Raw genomic sequence first — 27687 nt, 5'->3', positions numbered from 1 at the left:
TGTACTACTGTGATTACATGTATTATACGGATCTGTCTTGACTAAATGATCCCAACGAAAACAATCTAAGAAAATTAATCGTATAGTGATTTAAAAGCAATTATTGATGTATTTATATAGGGATATCCTATTATTATAAAAAAAGTATCTTATAATGTTAAAGCGTTTGTATATATCGATAATAGCAGTGTATTGAACTTTGAAGCTTCGAGCGCGTTATGCACACTCGGTAATAAATGTGATTATCGTGTAACTCGTAATCATGAAACGTCCAATTTATATTTCGAATCTTGAGCTTCGCATTTATAACGGTTTCGTGTACTTCATTGGACTAGTCATATAACGATTTCTTTTGACAAATAACATTTGTAAATCGTTCATTTGTATAAATTTTTCAAAGTGGCTCATGTTGCGAGCGTTCACAGTTGGGGCGAAATTGGTTTAAAAGCAGAACTCACAATGGTGATACGGTAACTAATCTTGACATTTTATATGTACATATCGTATTGATAAGATTTCGTTACTTTTATATCTTGAAAATTAATATGAGATACTATTAAAATTGTTTTCTTTCTGTTACAAAACACATGAGAAATAATAATGTAATATATTTTTCAATAATATTTTTTTATTTTTTTAACAATAAATATATATTATTTTATATATCATATGTGTATAATTTTATCAGAAATATATGAATTTAAATCTAACCCATTTTTAATTAATATAAAGAAAAGAAATATATTGTTAATAATAAGAAACTATATACACAATACGAGTAAAATGATAATTAAATAATTTAATTATTTCATTTATACTAATGCAAAATTTACGTTTATTCTTTTCTACTTTTCTATTTGTAAGTCATATTTATTAAATTAAATTCGTATATATTTGATATAAATGTATTAAACAACATATATGTATACATACATGCATATACATACATATATATATATATATGTATATTATATAGTAATTAATATGAAAAATAGAATATAGATAATATTTCAACTATTTCAGATCGGATGGTGGTAGTAGCGAAAGTCCATTGCTCGTGGAAGAAGGAGAAACTCTTGGCCCCCCTCATAGTCCACGTAATAAACATCCTCATAACCGATCACATGTGAATCCTCATGAATGTCATAGTCATCGCCATGATAAACCAAAGCAACTAGTAAAATATGGAGAATTAGTTATTCTTGGGTAAAAAAATATATAATACGTTTTTAATATATATATATATATATATGTATATATATATATATATATATATATTATTTTCATATATTTAGGATGATTCTTTAATTATCAAAGATGAATTATATTAATCATATTTGATCATTATTATAGATACAATGGATATCTTCCACCTGGTGATCGTGGTAGGAGGAGAAGTAAATTCATTTTATTTAAAAGACCAATACCAAATGGTGTTAAACGTAGTAAACATTACATTGTTAAAACTCCTCACAGTTCACAAGCCATTCTTAATACAAAACAGCATTCAATTTCATATACACTTTCCAGAACTCAAGCTGTTATAGTTGAATATACAGAAGATGAAGAAACAGATATGTTTCAAGTAAGTTTAAATAAAGATGAAATTAAAAAAGAATTATATATTGATATTTATCTAAATAAACTTGTTATAATTATATCGTTATATTAAACAAATTAATCACGTATAGATTGGTCGTTCATCTGAGTCACCAATCGATTTTGTTGTAATGGATACATGTCCTGGTGGTAGTGAATGTGGAACTGCAAATGAAGGCCGGGTTGCTCAGAGTACAATTAGTAGGTTTGCCTGTAGAATTCTTGCCGATCGATCTAATCCTAGAATTGCTAGAATTTATGCTGCTGGTTTTGATAGTTCTAGAAATATCTTTTTAGGGGTAAGATTTACAATGGGATAATATATTTTTAAATTCAGAATTCTATGTTAAGAGAAACATTTCTATTGTATAGGAGAAAGCAACAAAATGGCAAGAAAATAGAGAAATTGATGGTTTGACAACTAATGGTGTTTTGATAATGCATCCACGAGGACAATTTTGTAGTGGAGAAGCTCAATGTGGATTTTGGCGAGAAGTTAGTGTTGGAGGTGGAGTATTTTCTCTTAGAGAAAGCAGAAGTGCTCAACAAAAGGGAAATTATGTAGAAGATGAAAATAACATTTTACAAGATGGTACTCTTATTGACTTATGTGGAGCTACATTACTTTGGAGATCGGCAGAAGGTCTTGCAAAATCACCAGTAAGTAAAATCTTATTTTGTTACTGTTTAAAAAAGGTAAATTTTTATAAGTTTTTTTCAACATGATAAATGTGATTTAGTACAGATGTAATAAGGACTTTGCAAGTATAATATTTTTGTTACATTTCTATATTTTTTATTTGATAACTTATTATTTACTTTATAAATTCATTAATGTAAATTTTAATTAATATTTATGTGTAAGTAAATTTTACATTGACACTATATATTTATAATTGTATTCTTTTTATTTTTTTTTTTATTTTTTTTTTTTTATTTTTTTATTTTCTTTTTCATAGACAAAACATGATTTAGAAGAATTAGTTGATGCTATAAATGCTGGCCGGCCGCAATGTCCTGTTGGCTTAAATACTCTAGTTATTCCGCGTAAGGCTGCATCAGATACAGCTCAACAGCAACCATATGTTTATTTAAAATGTGGTCATGTACAAGGTCATCATGATTGGGGACAGGAGGAAGATAAAGTAACAAGAAAGTGTCCAATGTGCTTGGTCGCTGGATCAGTAGTGAAACTTACAATGGGAATTGAACCTGCCTTTTATGTTGACAGAGGCCCACCTACTTATGCATTTAGACCTTGTGGACATATGGCTACAGAAAAAACTGTGAAGTTCGTATTAAAGATTATATATAAAAATAATAATATTTTTATAGATTATATAAAGAAAAGATTTTATAATATATAAAATATTTAATATATATAAAAGATTTTATATATATCTTTTCTTTATATAAAAAAGATTATATAAAGAAAAGACAATATTAACAATCTATATTCATTTGCAGATACTGGGAACAGGTGGCAATACCACACGGTACAAATGGTTACATCGCGATCTGTCCCTTCTGTGCAGTTCCTCTTGAAGGTTCACCTGGTTATATAAAACTCATTTTTCAAGACAATGTAGATTGAAAATACTTCCTATAATTTCAAGAAAAGTAATCTATAGAAATAATTTATACTACTTAAAAACTACAAGGCTTATGAAAATCAACAATCTTTAAATAATTTAAATATTTGATTTCGTTGAAAATTTTTTTTCTCTAATAAATCTACATGAAATCTACATGCAGTTGTATAATATACTTTTCTTGTTATTATGTACATGGAAGTTGTATAATTTTTAATTGTATAATATATAAAGATGAATGTAGAAGAGAAAAAGTTCAAACAATATCGAATTAGAATTCACGAATTATGTTTATTATTATAGTATGTAATAGTTTATACTCAGACGTAATTTATTATTAAATTAATAATTATTTCATTATTGGATATTTAATTATGGCATTCCTTTTTTCACCAAAAATGATAAATGAATAGAGAAAAAAGTACTCTTACTATTATATCCAAAATATTTAAATTTATAAAAAATATAATTTAATGAAGTTACGTTAATAGTACTTTGCTTTAATGTAGGTGGAATATTACAAGAGGGAAACACAATGTTTATGTCGATCTCTTTTAGCTCATTTAGATAAATTTAAGAATGCCATGAAAGTATAAAAAATGAAAAAGTTGTAAAAGGTACGAGGTCCTTACCAAAAAAAAAAAAAAAATGTAATTATTTGCTGACTGAATGTTACTTATCTTATATATCATATTTATCTTCGATTAAAGAGTAATTTTTTATCAACTATAAATATTTACAAATTTATTATATACTACGCTTTTCACGAAGATAATAAAATTTCATACTTAGTTATTAAAAATATTTCATCTAAGTAAGTATATAAGAATAAAATAATATCTTTAAATGTAAATTTTTTTTCTAAAGATTATATATATATATATATATATAAATCTTGAATAGTTAATATATAAAACAAAATCGCGAATTAGAATATAAATAATTATATTTATAACATTTATAACAAACAGATGTACTTACAATGACAGTCTGTAACATAAATGTATATCTTAGGTGTATGTACGTAATTATTTAGTTATCTATAGGATATAATCAGTCGCGCATCAAAAGGGCACTATCTCTTATTTGAGGAAGCAACTTTTGAATGTTTAGTAATGTAAATGCATCATTATTACAAACAGATAAATAATTGATTGTTATTATTAATTTCTAAACAAATCTTATATCAATGAAAGTTTTCTGTGCAGAGATGTCTCATATATAAAAATTCTTTGAATAATTACTCTAAATTACGATTAGCTTATTTTAACTTATATTTAGCTTTAAATGTACTTATCTATTATCATTCATTTATCTGACCAGTAATGTTTTCCTAATTACAAATAATGAACTAATAGTTTTACAATCGCACGTTTAATATCTAAATATTATATATAAATGTAAATAAGTATGATCATAATTCAGTACTAGATCCACTACGACGAACATAGCGATTAAAATAATCAGGTCGCCAACATTTACAGCTGCCTGGTATTAAAAACCAATCATAATATAATCGTACCTACAGTAAAGGGCAAAAAAATTAATTATGAATTTAATCAAACATGTACAAGTGATTGTTAATTTTTTTTTTTTTTTTTTCTTATAAATTTATGACGAGTAAATTACCTGGAAACAACCCATTTCATCTACACCATCGCAATGATGCTGTTGAGAACTGCCACTATTACGTGCTTCATTTTCACCTGCACGCTTTTGCAAGTACTGTTGATAATTTTGGAAATCATGTACAGGTGGTGGAACACCGACAACAGGATCTCTGGGACCTGGAAATCTGTCAATCTGACTCCCTTCCAGAAAAGTTTCTGGATAAAAAATTTCAGCTACCAATAAACTTGTCCATCGTGGTGAAGACAAACAACCACCATCTAAGTAATGGCATCTTGATTGCCTATATAAATTATTCATTATCTTTAATAAAAGTACATGTTTGGTCATTAATGATAGTTTTAAAATTATAATATAAAAATATGAATCTTTTATTATCACTTACATGCATCGAGTAACTTCAATTGTTTGTGTAAAGTAACCCTCATAAGGAATTTGCACAACATAACGCCAAACTCCTTGATAATTTTTTGCAAAAACTGGAGTTGCATATTCTACTTTTGCCGGGCAAGGTGTTGGTGGTCCAGTATATTCAGGCTTTTCTTGAACAGGATTTCTTTGATGATATTCTTGTGTTGAAGGCTCATCTCTGCGTTCTGCTGCTGATGCTACCAATGGTTCACCTTGAATTGCTTTGTATAACATACATACCCTAGATAAAGATATTTTAAAAGATAATTTTTTAAAAATATAATACACTTATTATTATAAATCATCAAAGCAATAAAATAACATACACTCCACTACCATTCTCACAAAATTTGCGACCATTACGATTTGCATTATTATTTATATCAGAAGATCTTTTATTCCTACTTCGCTTTCGATCAGGATCAACTCTGTAAAGCAAATAATTTAAAAAAAACTAACATATTGAATATTATTATATATATATATATATATATATATATATATATTTTACTTACGAATTTTGCACAGGTTGAATTTTGGCAACTTTTGGTAAAGATTCATCTGCTTTTAAAATTGGCAAAGCTTTGCTCAAAAACTTGAGAGTATGATTTTTTATTAAAGTGCTACAAATATATGTATAAAAAAAAAAGTATATGTAAGTATATGTATGTATATTAAAAAGAAAATAAGAGAGATAATACAAATAATTATATTAATATTCTGCGTTTTACTTACAATGGATAGGAAGATCCATTTATATATTGCTTCATTGGATTTTTAGGTATAAATCCTTTATTTAAATCACCACAAATATTATACACAGACGCATAGCCCTTTCCTTTCCCAGTATCTGAAAGTTATATTAATCAGCTAATATATTAAGCAAGGTAAATATCAAAATTTATTTATAAAACTAATAAAAAATTTAGAGATTAAGTAAAATATTTTTCTACCATGACATTCTTTATCGCTTTCAACATATGGTGGTGGTTTAACTTTAGGTGGTTCAGCATTTGGTGATTCAACAAATGCATAATATCCTTCTGGAGGTTCTTCTTGCATAGATACATCGTTATTACTTGTTTTTGTTCGTTTAGTGGTATGATATTCTTCAGCAAAAGTTAAATTACATAAAACTAATATCTGAAATTAAGAATAATTGATAAATTAAATAAATAAATCATATGAAATAATGATAATACTCTGTTATCATATATTAAACTTAAATTTGAAAATTGTTATTTTTAACAATATATAGATTTTGAAATATTTCTAAAAAGAAAAATATATTCTAATCTAAAATCGGGGTCATTATATATATCTACTTTCTACTTGTCTCTACCTGCGCGATACATACGGGTCATTGACGGCATTCCCCGTTAGTAAACACGTTATATGCATTCAGTCTTAACGGTACGTGGTCCATCAACTACATCGTTTCATGCTCTAAATTATATGTTTTTGCTTATTTGCAAATAATCTTATCGTTTTTTTGATTAAACTGATCTTACGTTATATATTATAAAAATCACTTACTTTCAAAGAAAAGTATTTATTTTTCTCTATTCATTATTTCAAATTGTTAATGTAAAAATGCAATATGACGTACGTAGTGAAAAGAAATAATTGAAAAAAAATCATGGTGTTATGTAATATTGTAACTAAAATTTTTCATCAATATATTTAACCTACTTTCGAAATATTTCGAACATTAAAAAAGTATGATTACGTCAAATTTTATCGTCGTTAGACTAATGAGGACGAAATCTTCAAACCGGTACCAGTTAAATCGAAAGATATAATGAATTTTTTAAAACTGACGTAATCATCACACATTCGTTAAAATATCATTAAATAATATTCCGCAAATTACTTTTTTTTTCTTTTATAAATTTTATTAGAATTGACTTATGTCATATCTATTTTGTTATAGTAATATCTATAGATATAAATTCGGTTATGTGTCCTAAAATCTATTTATACATTAATATATTTCTTTAATATAATTTTCGCGCGTAAAAAATTAACATTTTGAAAATAAAACGTCACTTCCATATTCATCTTTAAAAAGGTTATTTAAATACATTGACATTTTTTATATCTTTGAAATATTCTCATTCGATTCTTTCTTTTTTTCTTTTTTTTTTTTTTCAAGTTACAACGAGCGAATTATAAATAAATAAATTTAAATAAATTAAACTTAAATTAAAATGAAAAAAAAAAGGAATTGTTAGTATACTATCATTTTGATTTACAATAACTCTACATCCTGTCTATTGCAATAAATTAAAATTTATATTGATCACTGAACTGACGTGACACGTACAAAATTGATCGTATTAAATAAAAATAAAAAAATAATTCGATATAAATAAAAAAGAAAAAACGGAAAAAGAAGATAAGTAACACAGATTAATCTCGAAGAATATCATTTTTTTAATAACTTTTACTACACAAAATATTAAAAAAATTATTTATGAAATATGTTAGGGGCACTTAAATGATTGAACTTACAAATAATAAACGTAGTTCCATTTTAATAATATTAATGTTGAACAATATAAAATAAGCAAAGGACAGACAGTTAGTTAAGTTTAACAGAGAGAAGACGTTACTCGTTACTCGGTCAACGGTTATAGGAAAACTGAATATCTTAAACTTGTAGCTTCGGATAGCTCTGGCCGGTTACCTTCACCTGTATATTTTACCGGTGTGAAGTCGCGTTCAAGTTGAAGGAAAAAAAAAAAAAAGAGAATCTCTCAAGGAAGAATAGCGGTCAACAACATGCTGCATAAGGATATCGATATTCACTGATTCTTTTCCTCTTTCCTTTTTTATTTTCTTATACGATCGATTAACGATCATAGATCCGCTATATCGCTATATGTATGTATCTAGTAATAAGCACATTGTTCTAATTTCATGTAATTTGTATCAGTGAATATATTATTAAAAGGATTATCCTTCCGGCATAAGATTTTCTCGAAATATCCATAGATTAATTACTATAAATAAAAAAAAACATTTATTAAACATATATTGTGTATATACATATTTTTTTTTTTTTTATATACAAATATTTTTTCTTTCAGATTTATCTAATCAATATTATTAAATTAATATATTTCAGATTTATCTAAATCGTTATTAATGGTTAAAACAATACTTGTAAATATTATATATTAGTTCTTTTGAAAAAAGAGTATAAAATTGGAACATTTTATCAAATATTCTATGGGATTTGATTTTCTTTTTAATGTGCTCTTTGATTTAAGAGGAACATGTCGAACGAGTTTATATTTAATTAACTGAGGTCAAAAACCTCTTTGAAATGATCATGGAAAAGTATATGTATATATGTTCAACTCTTGCAGTCGGTCAAGGTCATCTGGCAATTGACATGTCTTCGTCAGGAATATCCAGAAGAATGTGGAATGACAAGCTGTTAACGTAATGGAATGCGGTAACGGGTCCTTTCTTTATATTATCATGCAAACCTTACACAAGCGTGCATGGAATCGTAATACATTGACAAATATGTAGGTGTGGTCGTGTACCATTGAACTTTTCATTAAAAATTTGGTACTTATATAGAAGTTATTCGTTGAAATTAAATGAAGAGATAATAATGCGAGATTGATCGTATTTGAAATAGAAAATAGAAAATTTATCTGTTTTTTATTACTTTTTATAAATGAAGATAATGTAAATGATTTAACTTATCGGCCGTCGGTAATACATGAAAATATTGGATTAGAGACATCTATTGTGTATTATTTGAAACTGTATATTTATTTAATTATCAATCGAGCTTAAACACATAAAAGATAATATTTATAAAATTTATATTGAATAATAATATCGTATAATAATAAATATATATAAGTATATATAATTTTTTGAAAAGAACACTTTTTTGGATAAAAACATTTGCCACCTTATTCTAAATTTCGTTGAAGGGAGATTTTAAAATAAAACGTAATTATTTATATACCTATGTATGTATCTTTAAAAATTTTTTTATACAAATATTTATATATAATTTTGCCTCATTACATCAGTTATGTAACGTTACTCTTTTTTGATTGCAGAGTAAAATGCATTGAAAAAATCTCTTTTAAATTCGCGCGAGCTTTACTTTATATTTAAAATATACATTTTTATTAAAAGTAATACACACTTTCTCTAATTACATTACACTACCCTTTTTTATATATACATGTGTGCGTGTATGTGTATATATATATAAGAGTATGTTTAATGATATAAGATTTAACATTTTTTGCTGTCAAGAAAGAAAACGATGAATAATTAACGTACATTACTCCGATTGCAGGAGATAAAAAAAAAATATATATGTATATATATTTAATATATTTAATAGATAGACAAAATTAAGGGAACATGCGGTTTACTACGATCTTTTTCTAACTATCGTGGCTAGTAATCATTTCGTTTGAAGCTTGCTAATTATGCCATAACATAGATGGTGGAGACATGTGTTTGTGAAATACGAAGACGACCCGACTCACCCGGGGGTATGAGTTGCCCTACTTTCCCCTATATTAATTTTATCTGCATACAAATACTTCATGATTTCGTATCTTCTTTTCAAACACAATTGGATATTTTCTTGTTTTTTCTTTTTGTTCTGTTTTTTTCTTTTTTCTTTTTTTTTTTTTTAACTATAAGTATATTAACATATTATTTATTATTCATGCCTGTGTAAGACATTTTTATTTGGAATGTCTTTATTAGCTATTACAAAGGTGATAATTCTCTTGATCGGTATAGATAATGGTCGATAAATCATATTTAGATCATCTACGGTATTGATAATTTCAACAGAAAAAGATCAAGGATGATCCTTGATTTCTCTTGCTCCACTTAAACTACTTACGGTCCTATTTCTTCATCTGCCTTTCATTTGCATCATACACCAGTAATCGTTTTGTGTAGTTAAATAGAAGATGAAACCAGTTACGCCGTACTTCAAGTTGCATCATAATCGATCATCCGAAATATTATTCTGAACTTTCGCCTGACGGATCTAAATAGATCATCTGATAAATAATATCTTTCAAACGAAAGAGACTGTATCGCTGCAATATTTTAACATGAAAATGAATTTCAATATTTACGTAAGTTATAAACGTAAAGATCCGCGTTACACATTATTTTTGTTCCTTTATCTTTACCTTTCATTTATTTTTTTCAAAAACGACAGTAAAGTGAAATATTTTTTAAGATAAATAAATTTCTTAATTTAATGATAATTTTTAATTATTTTAACTATGGACTTATATACACGCATATGCAAATAAAATAGAAACGCGCGTACTATGTACAATTTTCATCTGTAAACACACACGATAAAAGGATATTTGAAATGAAATAAATTAATTATTTTCATAAAATAAAAAAAAAAAAAATTTTTTTTATTTTGTTATTTAATAATATATCAATAAATTCATCATGACACTCACACAGACAGATATGTCAATAATCATTTTGTATTTGTGGATGAGCCAATGAAATTAGATTTTCTTAAGAAAAATGACAGTAAATATTATTATCTTATATTATTTGGTAATATTATTGACGTAAGAGGGTTTCTGAGATGTACGATTATACCGGAAGAGATCGTGATCTTACAATTACGTCGAGATTTCGTTTCTTTCGTGACGCGAGTACCCTAATCGACAGGTCGAAGTCACGTGCGTAGGCCCAATTAAAATTTAAAGCTATTTCACTCATCCACTGAACGTCTCATCCCGTAATTCATCATAGAGTGAAGGGAATATACGTTCTTTTACGCCTCCCACATCTACGGTTGCTCATCCTAATGCAGGGAAGGATATGTATACGCAACACACTAAGGATAAACTGTAACAAAGGATCAGCAGACTATATAAACTCCGCAGAGCATCATTTTCTCAGTCCTCATAGAATCTTCGCTCATACAGCAATATGAATTATCACGAGGTAGGTCATTTATGGATTATATAAATACGGATTATTGATGATAAGTAATATTTTCTTGCGGAATTGAAAGATATGACAATCGATAAGTGATTTAGAATTTTTATTTATCAAAAGAAAAAAAAAGAAAGAAGAAAAAAAAATTATATATTTTTAATACATTCATCCGAGAATATTCAAATGGGATTAAACTGGAAATTCATAGAAAAAAAAAAAACAATAATTACTCTTTAATCGCTCAATTTATTTGCTAATACAAATTTAATACCACGGGTAAGAGTATATGAAATATTGTTAAAATTATCGAATGAAGAAATTTCTACTGATTTGAATTGTTTGTTAATATAGAAAATAATGACGTCATTAAAAAAAAAAAAAAAAAAAAAAAAAAAAAAAAAACATTAAAGTTAATTACATTGCTATTTTAAATCGCCAATTAAAAATTCATTAATTAACGAGAATAGTTTTGAATTAAGATAAGTCGAACTGTTTAAACGCGTTAGTAATCAAATTAAATATAATTTAATTTCGATTGCAGTGTATGACAATTGTCATAGTACTATCGTGTATCGGTAGTAATGTACTTGCTGGACTCCTACCGGGAGGTGGTGAAAGTGGTGGGTATCAATACAGACCAGGTAGCGGATTCAATGATAGATTCGGCGGGGTAGGTCTTGGCAGAGGTGGTGACTTCGGTGGATCAAACTTTAGAGATAGACCTGCTGGATTATACGGAGCACCAGCTTTCGGAGGGGATGGTAATCGTGGCGGTGGTGGTGATTTTGGAGGACCATCTTCGACTTATGGGGCACCTGGATTTGGTACCGGTGGTAACAGAGGATATCAAGGTGGTTTTAACGGGGATTATGGAAGGGTATGATAACAATCTTTAGTATATATAAAATACTATTATATAACTTTTTAAAAAGAATTATTTTATCTTATAATTAATATTATTTTGAAGAGGTTCATTTTATCGTAATAATAATAGTAATAATAATAATAATAATAATAATATATATATATATATATATATATATATATATACATATATATGTGATATAATAATAACTTTTAAATATAAAATACATAAAATATTACAATGAAATAAACATATTGAAGAATATATTTGATATATATAAAATATTATTATTTATCTTTATAAAAAGAGGTGTTTCATTTTACTATAATCTTTAGATATAACTACAGTTTATAAAATGAATTATCTTATAAAGATCGTACTTTGTCGTTCACATAATAGAATTAAAAAAGCAATGTTTCGTTGTAATTAACAGCCTCAACCATACAATTTCCAATATCAAGTTTATGATCCACCCAGTGGAAATGATTATTCCCAACGCGAAAGTAGCGATGGAAATCTTGTGCAAGGAGAATATAGAGTTTTGTTACCCGATTCGAGAACTCAAATAGTGAAATATACAGCTGACGATGCAAATGGTTATAATGCAGATGTTCAGTACGAAGGTCAGGCTCAATATTCACAAGGTATGTCAATTAATTAATTTCAATGATTTTAATCTGAGCTCTCAATTTGATTTTATTTTAATGTGTTCAATGAGCTTCTTTGTCCTTTGTTTTTTTCCTTTTTATAAACAGATGGCAGATATGGAAATAATGCTTTTGGAAATGGAAACATTGGAAGTAATCAATATTTACCTCCACGTGGAAATTATCGCAAATAAATAAGATTATTTACGTTATATTGATGTACTCGTCCAAGCTTGAGCAACAACAACCACTATAGACCTCTTCACTTCTGCAATTTTTTATTTAATCGTACATATTCATGTCATCGTTCATAGCTATTTATGTAATGTAACTATGAAATAGTATAATTTATTACGTATACATATACGTTATATATACATTTAATTTTATACACGATAATATTATAATACAAGAAATACATATTTGCTTACCGCAACCCTTGCCCTCCAACGAGGAATTCTGCAATTTATATATAACTATCTATGTAATTATATATATATTTGTAGTAAATAACGAATATATATCTTTTATAATCATCTTACCAAAATTCGTATCAACTTCATAAACAGATCCATGATTCTTTTTTCTCCTCATTTTTATTTAATTGATGGATTTACCTATGTCAATTGGCATGACAAAATTTGCACATGCAAGTGCAACATTGTTTCCATTTGCACATCATATATAATAAACATATGAAACGTATTAAAATTAAATAAAGATTAAATGGGTTATTTAAAATAAAAAACAAAGTAAAAATATATGAGAGTATTTTTTTCTTCAATTCTTTTCTTTTATCTATTTAATGATACTCATATTCCGTAATGATGTACATTTTTGTTAAAATCAATTATTAGACATACTAAATATAAACTATTGTATATTATTATTTGTTAATTATAAAAATATAGTTCAGGAAAGATTGTGTAACAAAATTGTTACAGTTTCGAAATGAAACATATCGTCGTACATTGATTAAACATTTTCGTCCTTTAAATAGTTTATACTATTATGCAAAAAATAATATTATATTTTTTTATTTTTTATATGAATAGCTTTGAATTCATTTTGTTTTGTTCTGTTTCTTACACGCAGGTCATACATCCTCCGGTATTTTCAAATTTAAAAAACAAGCTCCATTGTTAATATTTTTTTGATCATTAAATATAACACACACTAGACTATTTATGGCTGTATGTTGCCAAAGCTTGTGTATCCATTTATTCACAGTAGAACATGTTTCTTTAATGTGTTCATCTTCTAATTGTTTTTCCGTTATTTTAACATGACATACAATAAATTCATGCTGCAATGCTATTTCAGAGGCTCGCGTTACTGCTTGCTTGTCATTATCAGCTACCACCAGACGTATCTATAAAAAAAAAAAAAAAAAAAAAGAATAATCATTAAGATAAGAATTTATAATAATGCTCAAATTATTTGTGTCCTTAATTACACAAATTTCGAAATTACCTGATCACCCTCATTATAATTTTCATCATTTTTAATGTTCAATGAACATGTTTTGAAATACTTGGAATATTCATTTATAATTTCATCAGTACCAATAATAGTTGCAGTCCTTTGATCTTTAACTATATAATTAAATATGGATATAGCATATTTATCAATTTGTAATTTTTTCATTTTTCGTTGAGATATAATTTGATTACCAGTTTCTTCTGTTAATGTATAATCATCCAAATTTTCAGCTAATACAGATTGAACACTATCTCCATAATGTATACTATTAGCTAATTTTAACTGTGTTAATTTCATAGAGGCTATTGAATCTTCTGTTGAACAATGTCCATTATCGCTTTGTTGTATAGATATATCTAAAAATATTTTAGCTAAAACTTGTAACTTGGTTTTTCGATGTCTGCAAATAAAAATTTTTTATAAAAAATTTTTAAAAGACTGCATACAATACATCAATGATATTCCGTAAAAATGTTAATTACCGTACGCCGGTAATATTAAAGATAACAGATGTATCAATGATGTATGGATGCATCATTTTTAGTGTATGTAGGTCAAAATTTAAACTCTGTCCTACAAGGATACAATCTGCAGGAAGTAACATTTTTAATGTTTCTTGTACATCTGTTAACGTTGTAGTAACATTACTTAACATTTCTTCTGTAATACCACTGTATTGAGTCAAATAATCGATAATCTCATTATCAGGTTTAACAAGAGTCTCATAAACAACCTATGATAAAGATAAAGTATGAAATTGTTTAATCTTTTATAATTCATAAGTACAACTTACATTAAAGCTTTCGTTAACAAGAGATATTCTTGTTAGTTCCAAATTTCCAGTAATTGTTTTACACATTTCACAATCCAAAGCGAACATAGGTGATTTTGCAGTTACCTCAGTGTAATTATCTTTTGTGAAAACGTAGTCACTATATCTAAAACGCATCAGCAGTTTCATATGATTCTGTAAAGCTATATTTCATTTAATATATTATGTAAAATACTATAATAAAACTTACTTTTTCCATAGTTTTCCTTTCAGTGGTACTGGATAATTTTCTTCAACCATTTGCTGTAAAGACAGTAATAATTGTGTCCTAGAAAATTTATCAGTAGGAGGTAGATTATTGTCTCTATTTGTAGAATTTGTTGTAGTCATATGCATAGGGAACGTCTTTTTTAATAACTGTATTATATCAGTTGTACTTTGTAATGCATTCTTTAAAGAACCAAATTCTGTAATAGGAATAGTTTGTATATTTATATATTATATGATATTTTCATTTAGTTTAATTATTATATTTATATTAATTCATTGTAAATACGTTTAATTAATTTGTCACTTTGTGTCCCGGTTAACGGAACTGCTACAAGTTCTTCTATTATAGAACCATTATATGCTGCTGGTGTCATCATTTCGAAATGCAACTCCAAATTATCTTTTATATGAGAAAATATGGTTTTATAAGTTATAAAATGATCTAATGAAAGGCCATCAACTATAAAAACTATAGTATGTGTGACCTATAAAATGATCCATAAAAAAGATTAACTATAAAATTCATTATATTATGTTTTTCGATCTTTTTGTTTACCTTGTTATATTTTTCAAGTCGACACCATTGTGGTATATATGGTGAATGATGACCAAGTAATGAATACAATAACAAATGTTGTATATCTCTGAAAAAAAGTGGAGTTCTATTTGCAAATTCAAAACCAGTATATAACTTTGCATTCAAACCAGCTGATTTTAATAGTATTCGAGGTATATTTTGAAGTATTTTCTTGTTTTCTTTTAATTTTTTTTTTAACTCTTCATAATCGTCTCCAAATAACCTGTATATAAAAATAGACCAATTTAAAAGTCTTTTTATTCTTTTTCAAATTATGTTATAATTAAATAAAAGTTTTATACAAATCTAATGACCTAGGCTTTTTAGTAGTACATTCATCGTCTTCTTCAATACTATGATCTTTGTCTTTTATTTCATTATTTCTCTCATCATGAGTTTCGTCTAATGCTGTAGAACATAATCGTTTACGATTTGAGGTTTCATCATTTAATATTCCATGATTTTTATCCAAGTGATTCACTGAATTAGATTGTCCTGCTTCCTATAAATATTTAATTCAATAATACACTAACTAATTAAATAATCTATGAATATAGAAAGATAATATTCATTATGAAAATAACAATTTGTTTAAGAGCAAGCATTTTGACTTCTCTGTCTTTCTCATTCAATTTAATAATCTCTAAAAGAGCAGCCACTTTCTTCTTCTTATTTTCTAATCGTTGGAGTTGCTTTGTCGTAAAATTTTTCATAATTCTCGATTACTTTGAGAAAAGTTACTACAACCATTTGTTATCTATAAATAATAAAGAAATACACTACTGAAACAACTTTAAAGAAATAAATTGTATTTATGCAAGTTTTATTTGATAAGAATTGAATATATGTTTCATATAAGGTAATAAATATACATTTGTAAATTTATAAGAAAGATTAAAGGTAAAATTGAATACAAAATTAAGATAAAAATATTATGAAGATAAAAAGATTTTTTTAATCAAATCAATTATATGCTATAAAATTAGATCATAAAAAAAAAATATTTAAAAATATTGTAAAAATATTTTTCACAAAAATACATTTTCAAAATAAATACATTTTTCCTATCTTGTTACTGATAATTGTTAGATTATTTGATAAATCAATAATTTATTTTCTACAATATTATATAGTGAATATACCGTAGAGATCAATTTTAATTTTGAATATATTTCTACATATATTCAAAATTAAAATTACACAATTACAGAGTACTTTAAGATACACAATCAAGTAAAATAAAAAATATTAAACATTACCATTTTCAACGATTTAAAGGTTATATTTCACTCGGTACAACAAAATTTCTACAACTGTTCACTCGTAACTTAGCAATGCAAATCAAACTAAAATAATGGTTAAATGTATATATATAAATATTTCTTTTTCTTTTTTTTTTTATAATAGATTTATTTGTAAGAAGAATGTAATGAAGTTATCAAGCATTATCAAATGAATGTATTTTATTTAGGTATACGCTTACACTACACGAATGAACAGAAGACAAAACAAGTTGCTTAAAGCATCCTATAGATGGTGTGTGTGTTACTTTATGGATTCAATAAAAAATTACATTTTGAATTGATTTATATGGATGAATAAATCTATAAAATTGCTGATATTTTAAATATTGAAAATGTTTAATAAATATTGTGCGAAAATTTCAAAATAAAATTTTTCAAAAGAAATTATAATTATTATGCCGTTATTTATATAAATCATGAAAGAAAAATACAGGTACGTAGTTGCATCAAATATCAAATATTTTTTATATTCACAATTTGTAAATTATAAAGATAAATGCACATATAAAAATAATTAAAATATTTATGTAAGATTTATTTAAAGCAAAATAATTATGTTTTATATATATATATATATATATATATATATATATATATATATATGTTTTTATTAAAAAAGATTAACTAATAAGAAGATTAAATAATTATTAAAATTCGTGGAATTAAATGTTAAAAAAAAAATTATTTAACGAAAAGATATTAAATTTCTATAAGAAAATCTGAAATCGATTTTCATATATTGTATTTAACAAATTGCATTTAACACGTTGACTGCCACGTCACCCATATTCGGGTGAATTTCTGATTGGGCCGCGTCACCTATATTGGGGTGACGCTTCTTTGACTACTTCCGAAGGATATTCGTATGTGTTTGAAAAGATATTTAGTAAAGGAAGTAACAAAACTATTGAATATTAATTAATATAAACTATATTTATTAATATAAACTTAAATTTATAATGAGTATTCATTAATATAAACTATTGTTATAAAAGTAATACGAAAATGATTTATTAAGAAAATTATGTAGAATGTAAAACTTTAAAACATTTTATACAAAGCTGAGGTTGATCGGGACAACTTGGACAATAAATTGTTGTTTTCTTTAAATTCTAAAATAAAAAAAAAATTTAAATAAAAAAAAAATTAAAAAAAAATTTTTTTTTTTTTTTTATAAAAAAATTTTTTGATAAAATTTTCAATGTGTTAAAGAAAATATTAACCTCTTTCGCAATTAATCGTCTTCGATTTACGAATGATGCTTCCGGAAATATATACCCACGTATGAACAGGCGCGAAAATTTAAATGGGACATCATTCTTGCACATAATCCTAACATAAATGGTTTGTAATTAAGTTCAGCAGTTTTCCATGTATTTAATTACATCTCTGCCCCAATTAAAAAGTGATTAACTCTAGCATACTTTCTCAATTAAAACAATGAAACTATCTTCTTAATAAAATTAAAAAATTATGTTTTACGTAGTGTGTTTCTTCATTAAATTCAAAAAACTTGACACGATTTCTTTTTTACGATAAAATTAAAATTAACTGAATGAATTACGTATGGATACAATATAATTTTAGAAAAGTAAATTTGTCAAATGAATTATTTTTATCAAATAATTTTATTCCTGACAATTGTTTTCATTGAATGGATGATAAATCATCGTGAGTACAGATTTTAAAAAAAGAAAACAAGTTGGACAAATAAATATTATTATTAAATCGTTATAGATTTATATCTTATTTATTTAATAATCTGGACTATTGTAACATAAAATAATATAGTATATTCGCGACACTGAAACCAGTTGAGAGTATACATCTCGAGGAAAGTACGACCGCAATAAGTTTGTCGTGTTGTAGTTGTAGAACGACGGTGAAAGCGCATTATGTTCATTTTGCGACTAAAGATGGTTCGAATATACGGTATCATTGTATTTCTTTCACATGATTAAGTCGTTCGACATGCGTCATCGTTATGAAAAGAAAAAAAGAAGGGAAATAAACCAAAGGAAAAAAAAACGGATACGTTTCATATACGAAATAAAATTTAAAAAAGAAAAAAGAAAAACAAAACAAAACAAAAAAAACAAAAACGTTAAAAGAGATGATTCGCAGCACCTTGATGACGAAAATTACTGAATGAGGTTAATATTTCCCACTTTCTCTACGATCGTCCTGTGTACATCTTAAGATCATCTTAGGATGCTTTCATGACTGCTTACAAGTTATCTTGCGCTATTTTATATTAACATTTCATACCTACCAAAGTTCGTGATCATTCGAATACTTATCACGTGGTGAAAGTTTACAACAAACTGTCGCTGAATGTATTAATAATACGCAATTATTCTTTTTTCTCATATCTCTTTCGTATCTTTTTCATTTAGAAAAATATAAAGCGATGCAATCAATCCATCCTGTTTTTCATGCATCAATCTGGCACACGATGCAAGCAAACGATTACAATTCATATGCTTCGAGCTGTACAAAGTCAACAAAGAAGAATGAGGTAAAAAAATTGTGTATTCCAGTGGCGACTTTAATGTACACTTTTTTTTTCTTTATTTTTGTTTTCTTTCGTTTTGTTTCTTCTTTTTTTTTTCTTTTTCCATTTTACTGTACGCACATACGTACACATATCGTTTCTTCTTGGATATTGCGCAAAGAGATTCGTGCGTTCTCGAGTTATGTCGTAAATGCATACGGAATGTAACAATATCTTGACCAATTCTACGTTGACCAAAATCTTTATGAGTATGTAAATAAATAAATAAATAAATAAAGCAAGGACAAATTTTTTAGTAAAGTTTTAACGGCTTGAAAAAAATTCTAACATATAAGGTTTCTACCGATAAGTAGCTTCATCGATTTAATTTATTCACCGATCCGTAATAACGGTAATGATGGAAAGAGTTAATTTAAATTAAAAAAAATAAACACGTTCGATCAACATACATGCATACATATATATTTTTACATAGATAGATATACATATATAATATATATTTATATATTTCATATATACATATAATATATCCATCGAATTATGATCACCATAAACAAAGGACTGTCTGCGCTTCCTTTGTATCTTCCATGACTTTCCTCCACCTCTCTCTCTCTCTCTCTCTCTTTCTCTTTCATTCTCTTTCTTTTTCTTTCATATTCGCTATCCCTACTCTAGTCTCACCTGCTTTCTTCTCTTTCTTTCTCCCGTTTCACATGTTAACGGCATGTATCTATACATACTTACATGTACACGGATATATATATATATATACACACTTTTTACATTAGCAATGCCTGTAATATGAACTTCCTCGGTTTTCTTCTCCTTCCAGACTTCCTGTATGCCAAGAGGCAAACTTCTATAGTTATAACGTAGGCGTTTTTTTTAAGTTTCTCAGTTATCAATAGCTGCACTAAATAAATAATTAATTTAACATATTAATTAACTAATATGAATAACAAACGATCATTTAAATATACACGGAATCAATCCGTTTTTCTTTTTGCTGTATTCACCTTCGACCTTACTCGAGTAAATTAAAATCAACATAACAATGTCCACTTTCTAAACGAGATAATTAAAACACGCTTTCCTTAATAATATAATAATGTTTATTTATTCCTTTTTTTCCAAACTGTAATTAATATTCAAACATGTTACAGGTATAAAAAAAAAAGAAAAAAAACGAAGAGAGTGAAATAATAATATGATATAAAAAAATATGAAAAGAAAGAAAGAAAGAAAGAGAGAGAGAAAATGAAGAAAAATGATGCCAGCTCAATGTCGCAAATGGATCATCGATCACTTCTAATTTTAACGTCGACATCTTCTCTAGGTAGATTGAAAGATGCACGATTTTGGATCGAAAAGCGTACCTACATTCGCTCGGTCATTCGTACGGGACGAGGCACATGTACAAATACACACACTATCATAGCGATGTTTAGAAAGTCCAGCAACGAGAGAATGTGAGACGACGAGGGTACGAGGAGGTACCAGAACGTGTATCAAAAGGTAGCATGTCTCGGTTGATATTCGGGTGGGGGCATCTCTAAGGTAGCGGTACTAGCTCTTACTTACCTCTCACTATTCGTCGAATCGCCGAGCGATCGACATCAAGTATTATACATCTCCGTCCACGAATACGTATATCCTATAATCTTAAATAGATATACCTATATATATATATATATATATACACATATTTATATAGATATATATATATATATATCTTTTATTCTTTTTTCTCTTTTTATCTTGTTTGCTCTTTTTTTTTTTTTTTAATCCACGAGAAGAAAGTAGGAAAGAGAAAGGCCAAAAAAAAAAAAGAAAAAAGAGGAGAGTCTGGACAGATTTTTTTAAAGTTCGTATAAAGGGGGTCAATAAACTCAATCCAAAGAGGATGGAGAAGGACCAGCCGGATTCTTTGGCAACGGTTGCTGTCGTCTCGGAGAAGATGCCGCAGACGCACAGTCATTATGCACCTAGCGAAGTCTATTCCTCTGCCGAACCACCACCGGTAAGTTTTCTACTTCTTTTTGAATTTATTTCACCTATCATGATTTCATTTATCGTAGAGGTTTAGACTTGAAATTCTATATAATATACAATATGACGTGTGTTCTTATCTACTTATGTGTGTGTGTGTGTATATATGTGAACGCCTGAGATCTGGTGATTGCAAGTGTTATTTTTGTGTGCATGTGTACAGAAAAAAATATCATATGTTTTCTTTCTTCTTCTTCTTCTTCTTCTTCTTCTTCTTCTTCTTCTTCTTCTTCTTCTTCTTCTTTTTCTTCTTCTTTTTGTTTTTTCTTTATGTTATCTGAAAGATTATATAATAAATGACGGCATACATTACTTTTTTTTAAATTAATGCAGGAAGATTTTTTCGAAATAGATAAGATTATCTTCATTCATTTTTCATTTATTTTTCTTTCGGTGCAATTTTAATGCATTTTCGTGTCCAATGTGTATAATATTAATATAAATATTAGTTTTCTTTTAATGTATGTATAATATGTGTGTATATAAAAGGTAATATTTTTAATGATAAGGGTGATAACTCTTTTTTTTTGTTCTTTCTTTTTTCTTTTTTTAACAAAAAAGGGATATTTTTTAAATTAAAGAGAAACATGAAAAAAGAAATTTACGACATCGGGGTCGTCGTTCGACTGGTACATTTATTTCTTTGGCAAACTTCACGGAAATCGTTATGCTTCCGCGAAAGTTCTTACAGATAAACCTTGCGCAAGACATGCACTTTGTAAGGAATTATTGTGTTACCTCGTTTGATCGACTTAGGGGAAAAAAAAAGAAAGTTGTTGGAATTATGGAATTTGTTTGTATATTTTTTTTTTCGTCTTCATTCTCTCTCTCTCTCCTTATATATATATATATATATATATATATATATATATATATATATATATATATGCGAAAACGAATAATACTCGAAGATTTTAACAAATCAGTATCATTTTATCTAAAAAGAAAAAATTGTCAACGTTCCAAGATCATATGCGAAATTGTTTCGATAATTTTAAAATAACAATGTATCTTAATTAAAAAAGTTATCGATTTGTAAAAAATTTTTCCACGTTAAATTCGGAACATTGGTATAAAAGTTACTCTTTTGTACGAATATGTCATTACGACCGGAAGCTTTTATTACCGGTAGAGGAGGGAATAAAAGAGAATATACTCGGGTCGTACCAGAAACTTCTATAGTATATAATGTCCAGATGTTCATATTTACATTTTCTGTTTGAAGTGTTTAAAAGCATGCATGACTTTCAAATGCGGAAAAAGAAATACAAGTATAAAAAAAAAAAAAAAGAGAAGGAAAGGGAAAAGAAACAAAAAAAAAAAAATATATATATATATATATATATATATATATATATATATATAATCATTCGGAGTATCTGCTTCGTGAGAAAGAAACAAAATTATTCTTTGCGAGTCATTCCATGACAAGTAGAAAAACGAGATAACATTTTAAGTCGTATAGATATATATATATATATATATATATATATATATGCACATATACACATATATGCATAGATGATACATACAAAGTCTGGATAAAGCATAATACAAAACTCGTTTCTCAAATTTCTTGATTATAATCATACATTTGGTCTTTCCTTTACGCTTACCGAATCATGAATCATGGATCTTAAAAAAGCGCGTATATATATATATATATATATATATATATATATATATATATATCCAATTTCGATATAATCTACACTTTATAGTGTCAATTATATTCTAGCATTAAAATTTCCGGAGACATCGATGCGCGTAAATCGTAGGAAAATGATTAGTAACATTAATGGAAGTGATATTATCCAATTTGTAATCGAGGAATAAGTATTTTGTTTGTGTATTCATTTAAATAATGTATCGACGGATAATTATGCAAATTAGTTTGATACATAGCTTAGAGACAAAGTTTTCTTTTCAAAGTAAATATTAAAACTAATCGTTAGTAGAAATGTATATATATATATATATACATATATATATATATATATATATACAGACTTTGCTTAACAAGTTCCTGGATGATTTTAAAAATCAATTATTCCATTATCGAGATTTTTAAAGGATTATTTTATTTTTTCTTTTCAGATATTATACAAAACTTCTTAAACGTATAGTTTTACAATTTGAAAGAGAAAAATTTGCTCTCGATAAAAGTCTCGAAAAAGAATAATTAATTTTTTTTAAATCACTTAAGAACTTTTTCGGCTCACTCAATATAAACTGTTTATTAATATATATATTTCCGATTATAGATCAATTTTAGACGAATTATTTTATTTCATTGTTGTTTTATTATTTTTTCTTCATTCTTCTTTGTTTTTTTTTCTTTTTTGCTTTTTTTTTTTTTTTTTTTTTTTTTTTTTTTTTATTATTGCGATTATTATAGAGGAAAATAATGATCGAGCAAGTAAGACTTTCTTCACGCTGTATAAATAAGGTATAATAACTCTTTTGATTTGTATACCTGACAACAGTACCTCTTTACTTTTATCGGACAGATCGAGTAGTATAAAGGCTGCTGCATGAGATGGCCTACTATCTCTTTGAAACCTCTCACCTTAGAATCGTCCATCCGCATCGAGGTCACTATGAATTATATGAATAAGAGTAGGTACAGTCGATGCAATGAATTTTCATGTTTTTCGTTAAAAACGATTGCATATTATACGTTATCGTGATATTAATTTGCGATAAGAAAAAGTTGTATAAATATAAGAGGAAAGGAGAATATTATTTTTTCAAGTGAAAAAAGAAAAAGGCAAACGATACCGACTCGTTTTGCTTAGTTTCACTTTTCGGCGATGAAATATTTGCGGGAAGAGACTTTGAACGGGAAAAGGAAGAGGAGGGAAAGGAGGAAGAGGTGGAGGTGGAGGAGTTGATGGAGGAGGTGAAGGTGGTGGAAGAGGAGGATACCAAAGGAGAGCGCAAACGACAAAAGACCTCGACTCGGTTGGTTAGCCAGCGTGAAGTCTCACACACTCTCGCTCCTTTCCATTGTATATTCAACTCTACATACGTACACGTGTATTTTATATGCGAACACGAAGAGAAGATCTATCTGTCTCTGTGTGTGTGTATATGCATGTCTTCGCGCGCGAATCCTAATTAGAGGAAGAGGAAAATAAGAGAGAGAGAGAGGGAGAGAGAGAGAGAGAGAGAGAGAGAGAGAGAGAGAGAAAGAGAGGCAATGATTATGTAAATTAATCGACTGAATGTTGTGAAAACGGAATTGACCATGGTTTATGAATAAATCTTATATATCCTTAAAGAAAAAAAAAAAAAAAGAAAAAAAAAGAAAAAGAAAAAGATAGAAATCATTTGTTTGATCTCGAATGTTTGATTTCCTTTCGATAAACATCATCGTTCGGAAATGAAATATCATTGATATGTTCATTTCCGTTTAGGATATTTAGAAAAATGTTAAAAATATGATGAATGATTTTGTAAAGATCTATCTTTTCTTTCTTTTCTTTTGTTTTCTTTTTTTTTCTTTTTTCTTTTTTTTTTTAAATTTCTTTTCCCGTTTTTTTCTTTTCTTTTTTATTTTTATCTATCCACAGGCATACATGAGGCCACCGATGAAGAATACGGCGGTTCAGATCGCAAGGATCGCCGCTATCACTTTGATAACAATTTCGATTATCCTTGGAAGTTTCATCCTTACTTCATCTTGGATTCAAGCTCGTATGTCCTGTACACCAGAAGCTATGGCGGCTATGCAAGCTGAAATGAAGTTTCAACAACAACAACAACAACAACAGGGCGAATTATTGAAACATCTGCAACCGGAGGCTCTCATTCAGGTAAGAAAACAAATTACTAAATACCTTTTAATCTAAACGCTCTATTAGATCTTTGTTAGTAATTCGATGAAAACGGCATTACACGCCAAGAGATCAAGTTCTTTTTTTGGATATCTTTAGAAATCGCGCTTTCCTTCGATTTCTAGACCTTTCTAAGACCGAGCACCAGTCTTCTATCATAATAGATCACGCCTAGATGAAACGATTCTTAAAGACTTTCTGAACTAATCATTGCGATATTTATTTTTACGATCGAAAGTGAAAAAGAAAGAAAACATTGCTTAAGGAATGACGTTAATCCGATTAACGCTTAACTCAAATAACCGAAAGGACAAATTTACTCGAGTATATTGATATTAGCGGACGCATGATAAAAAGAATTTATCTATCTATCGGCATTTATCACGAGAAGTTATTAATATTAATTATAAATGTGACGTAAATAATTTCTTTTGAAAACGTTTATTTTATATAGTTGTATAACAATATAAATACGACGTCGAACATATCGAATAAAGATAATTTTACGATTTTGAAATATTTTCAATGATATTCTATGTCGGACAATTTCTATGTAACTTTCCAAACAACGAAAGATGAAATAGCTTCTCACGACAATGAGTAAGAAAGCAAGAAAGCAAAAAAAAAAGAAAGGATCGTGCTTAGTTATCTATGGTCACGCCCTTATTTTGTGGTATTTCATTTTACCGCAGTAAAGATAGTTTTAAAGATGCGTTGAGTAGTAAATACCAATGAACGATCTTTATTGTTTTTCTTTGGTATTAAACCACAAAAGTTAATTCACAGATCGAAGATCTTGTTCGATCATGAAACAACTCTTTTGTCTGAGAGAGAGAAAAAAAAATGTTCCTCTTCTTGCTCGTTTCAACTGAAAGATTGCTAAATAAATATACACTTATCCGTTCCTTTCAATTATCACTTGGAATTGAATGATACGATACGACGACCTTCTTTTTATTTGTATAAATTTAAAATGGATAGATTTAGAAAAGAAAGTACTCGTACCAATTTTTCTTTCATATTTTATATTATTATTTCTGTAATAGTAATGGTAAGTCTTTGATGGTAAAATAATACGTCGAAGAGATCAGGTACGAGGATAGATTTAGAAAGTATACATTATTTGTACTTACATACATATGTGTATATACGATCTAACGAGAAGAGTTACATTCTTGAATACAAGAGCCACACGGAATGCAATTCTCTTTGATCGCGTCGCACGTTGTAATCCTTTTACGAGCATACACAACGACATGGAACATTCTCGAAACTCCGAAAGCGTAGTTTAACTGCGCATTTAACCAAGTTCGATATAGAGAAGAAGTGTATATATATATGTGTATGTGCGTATATATATATATATATATATATATATATATATATATATATGTTTTTAGAAAGTACGCTCTCTGTGTGTTTGAACCAAGAAGATCGCGAAGCGTCGAATTCTCAGAAAGATCGAGAAATTAAATCGTCTGTAAAGATCGTTCAACGCGAGAGCTCATATAAAAATTTTTTCCTCATTAGCATGACCTTTTTATTTTCAAATGATCGACATTTAAAAGGAAAAAAATCTATTTCAAATATATTTTCTATCGATAGATCTTAGAGTTTCTTTTTTTTTCCTATATTCATTTATTTTTTCTTCGTTTCGTCTCTTCGTTTTGTTTGATCCTTTTCTTTTTCGTTTTTTTTCTTTTTTTTTTTTTTTTTTTTTTTTTTAATCTTATTGATCAACTCGTGGCAAACTTTCAAAGGGAAGTGGTCGGCGTCGCGAAGGCAAAGTAGGTAATAGACAGAGAAGAAAACTGAAAGAAACTGCGCAAAGCGGTGCCAGGAGCTGCGTTCAAGGAGAACCGCAATGAGAAATTACGTAATTCGTCTTGCGCTCTTCTCAACGCAAAGAACGGACTCCTGATCTCCGCGAGCATGAGAGAATTTATTTTCCTTCTTCTTCTCTTTTTTTTTCTTATCTTTTTTTTTTTTTTTTTTTTTTACAAATCGACGCGTTAGCTTACTTCTTTTCTATAGTACGATTAAACTACTTTGCAACTCGAAACCGCATACTCGTAAATGAGATTCCCGTTGTAAGAGATCTATGAGAAAGGTATAGGGAAAGTTTGTACACATATAAGATCAAATTAACCAACCTAT

General features: G+C 27.5%; 5 protein-coding genes across 8 annotated transcripts in view; 3 read left to right on the top strand and 2 right to left on the bottom strand.

Moving 5' to 3' along the window:
- Positions 1-3924, top strand: LOC124951091 (protein pellino). Its single transcript, XM_047498882.1, has 7 exons — positions 1-470; positions 1024-1206; positions 1354-1585; positions 1692-1898; positions 1972-2259; positions 2559-2890; positions 3067-3924. The coding sequence occupies exons 1-7, from the start codon at positions 460-462 to the stop codon at positions 3191-3193; spliced, it is 1380 nt and encodes a 459-aa protein (XP_047354838.1). The 5' UTR covers positions 1-459; the 3' UTR covers positions 3194-3924.
- A 168-nt stretch (positions 3925-4092) lies between these two features.
- Positions 4093-7894, bottom strand: LOC124951135. The gene is made up of 8 exons (XM_047498963.1): positions 7746-7894; positions 6185-6374; positions 5967-6081; positions 5747-5854; positions 5558-5659; positions 5206-5472; positions 4821-5103; positions 4093-4713 (listed from the first exon to the last, which is right to left on the bottom strand). Exons 1-8 carry the CDS (start codon positions 7764-7766, stop codon positions 4606-4608), a joined length of 1194 nt encoding a protein of 397 aa, XP_047354919.1. The 5' UTR covers positions 7767-7894; the 3' UTR covers positions 4093-4605.
- Positions 7895-10341: 2447 nt separating this feature from the next.
- On the top strand, positions 10342-16052 carry LOC124951058 (pro-resilin-like). The gene is given in 6 exon segments (XM_047498808.1): positions 10342-10372; positions 11083-11191; positions 11194-11216; positions 11752-12087; positions 12509-12719; positions 12831-16052. Coding segments are annotated over 6 exon segments (789 nt in total). The 5' UTR covers positions 10342-10348; the 3' UTR covers positions 12917-16052.
- LOC124951057 (RNA exonuclease 5) lies at positions 13484-17339 on the bottom strand. 3 transcript variants are annotated; one of them, XM_047498806.1, is made up of 11 exons: positions 17083-17338; positions 16408-16580; positions 16138-16325; positions 15803-16046; positions 15533-15731; positions 15227-15443; positions 14998-15142; positions 14687-14937; positions 14396-14604; positions 14196-14317; positions 13484-14094 (listed from the first exon to the last, which is right to left on the bottom strand). In XM_047498806.1, the coding sequence occupies exons 2-11, from the start codon at positions 16534-16536 to the stop codon at positions 13819-13821; spliced, it is 1980 nt and encodes a 659-aa protein (XP_047354762.1). In that variant the 5' UTR covers positions 16537-16580; positions 17083-17338; the 3' UTR covers positions 13484-13818. The 3 variants fall into 3 exon arrangements, with proteins under 3 accessions (XP_047354762.1, XP_047354761.1, XP_047354763.1); XM_047498805.1 differs by having other exon boundaries at positions 14196-14604; positions 17083-17339; XM_047498807.1 differs by lacking the exon at positions 16408-16580 and having other exon boundaries at positions 14196-14604; positions 17083-17339.
- A 4064-nt stretch (positions 17340-21403) lies between these two features.
- Positions 21404-27687, top strand: part of LOC124950843 (putative uncharacterized protein DDB_G0271606) — a 14124-nt gene continuing 7840 nt past the window's right edge. For both annotated transcript variants that reach the window (XM_047498211.1, XM_047498210.1), the window contains exons 1-2: positions 21404-21662; positions 25267-25509. In XM_047498211.1, coding sequence (XP_047354167.1) covers positions 21546-21662; positions 25267-25509 — 360 coding nt within the window. In that variant the 5' untranslated portion in view covers positions 21404-21545. The remainder of the gene's footprint in view (positions 21663-25266; positions 25510-27687) is intronic.

The sequence above is a fragment of the Vespa velutina genome, chromosome 8 (genome assembly GCF_912470025.1).
Source record: "Vespa velutina chromosome 8, iVesVel2.1, whole genome shotgun sequence".
Lineage (NCBI taxonomy): Eukaryota > Metazoa > Arthropoda > Insecta > Hymenoptera > Vespidae > Vespa > Vespa velutina.
The sequence above is the reverse complement of the archived record's forward strand: the minus strand, read 5'-3'. Positions and strand labels throughout refer to the sequence as shown.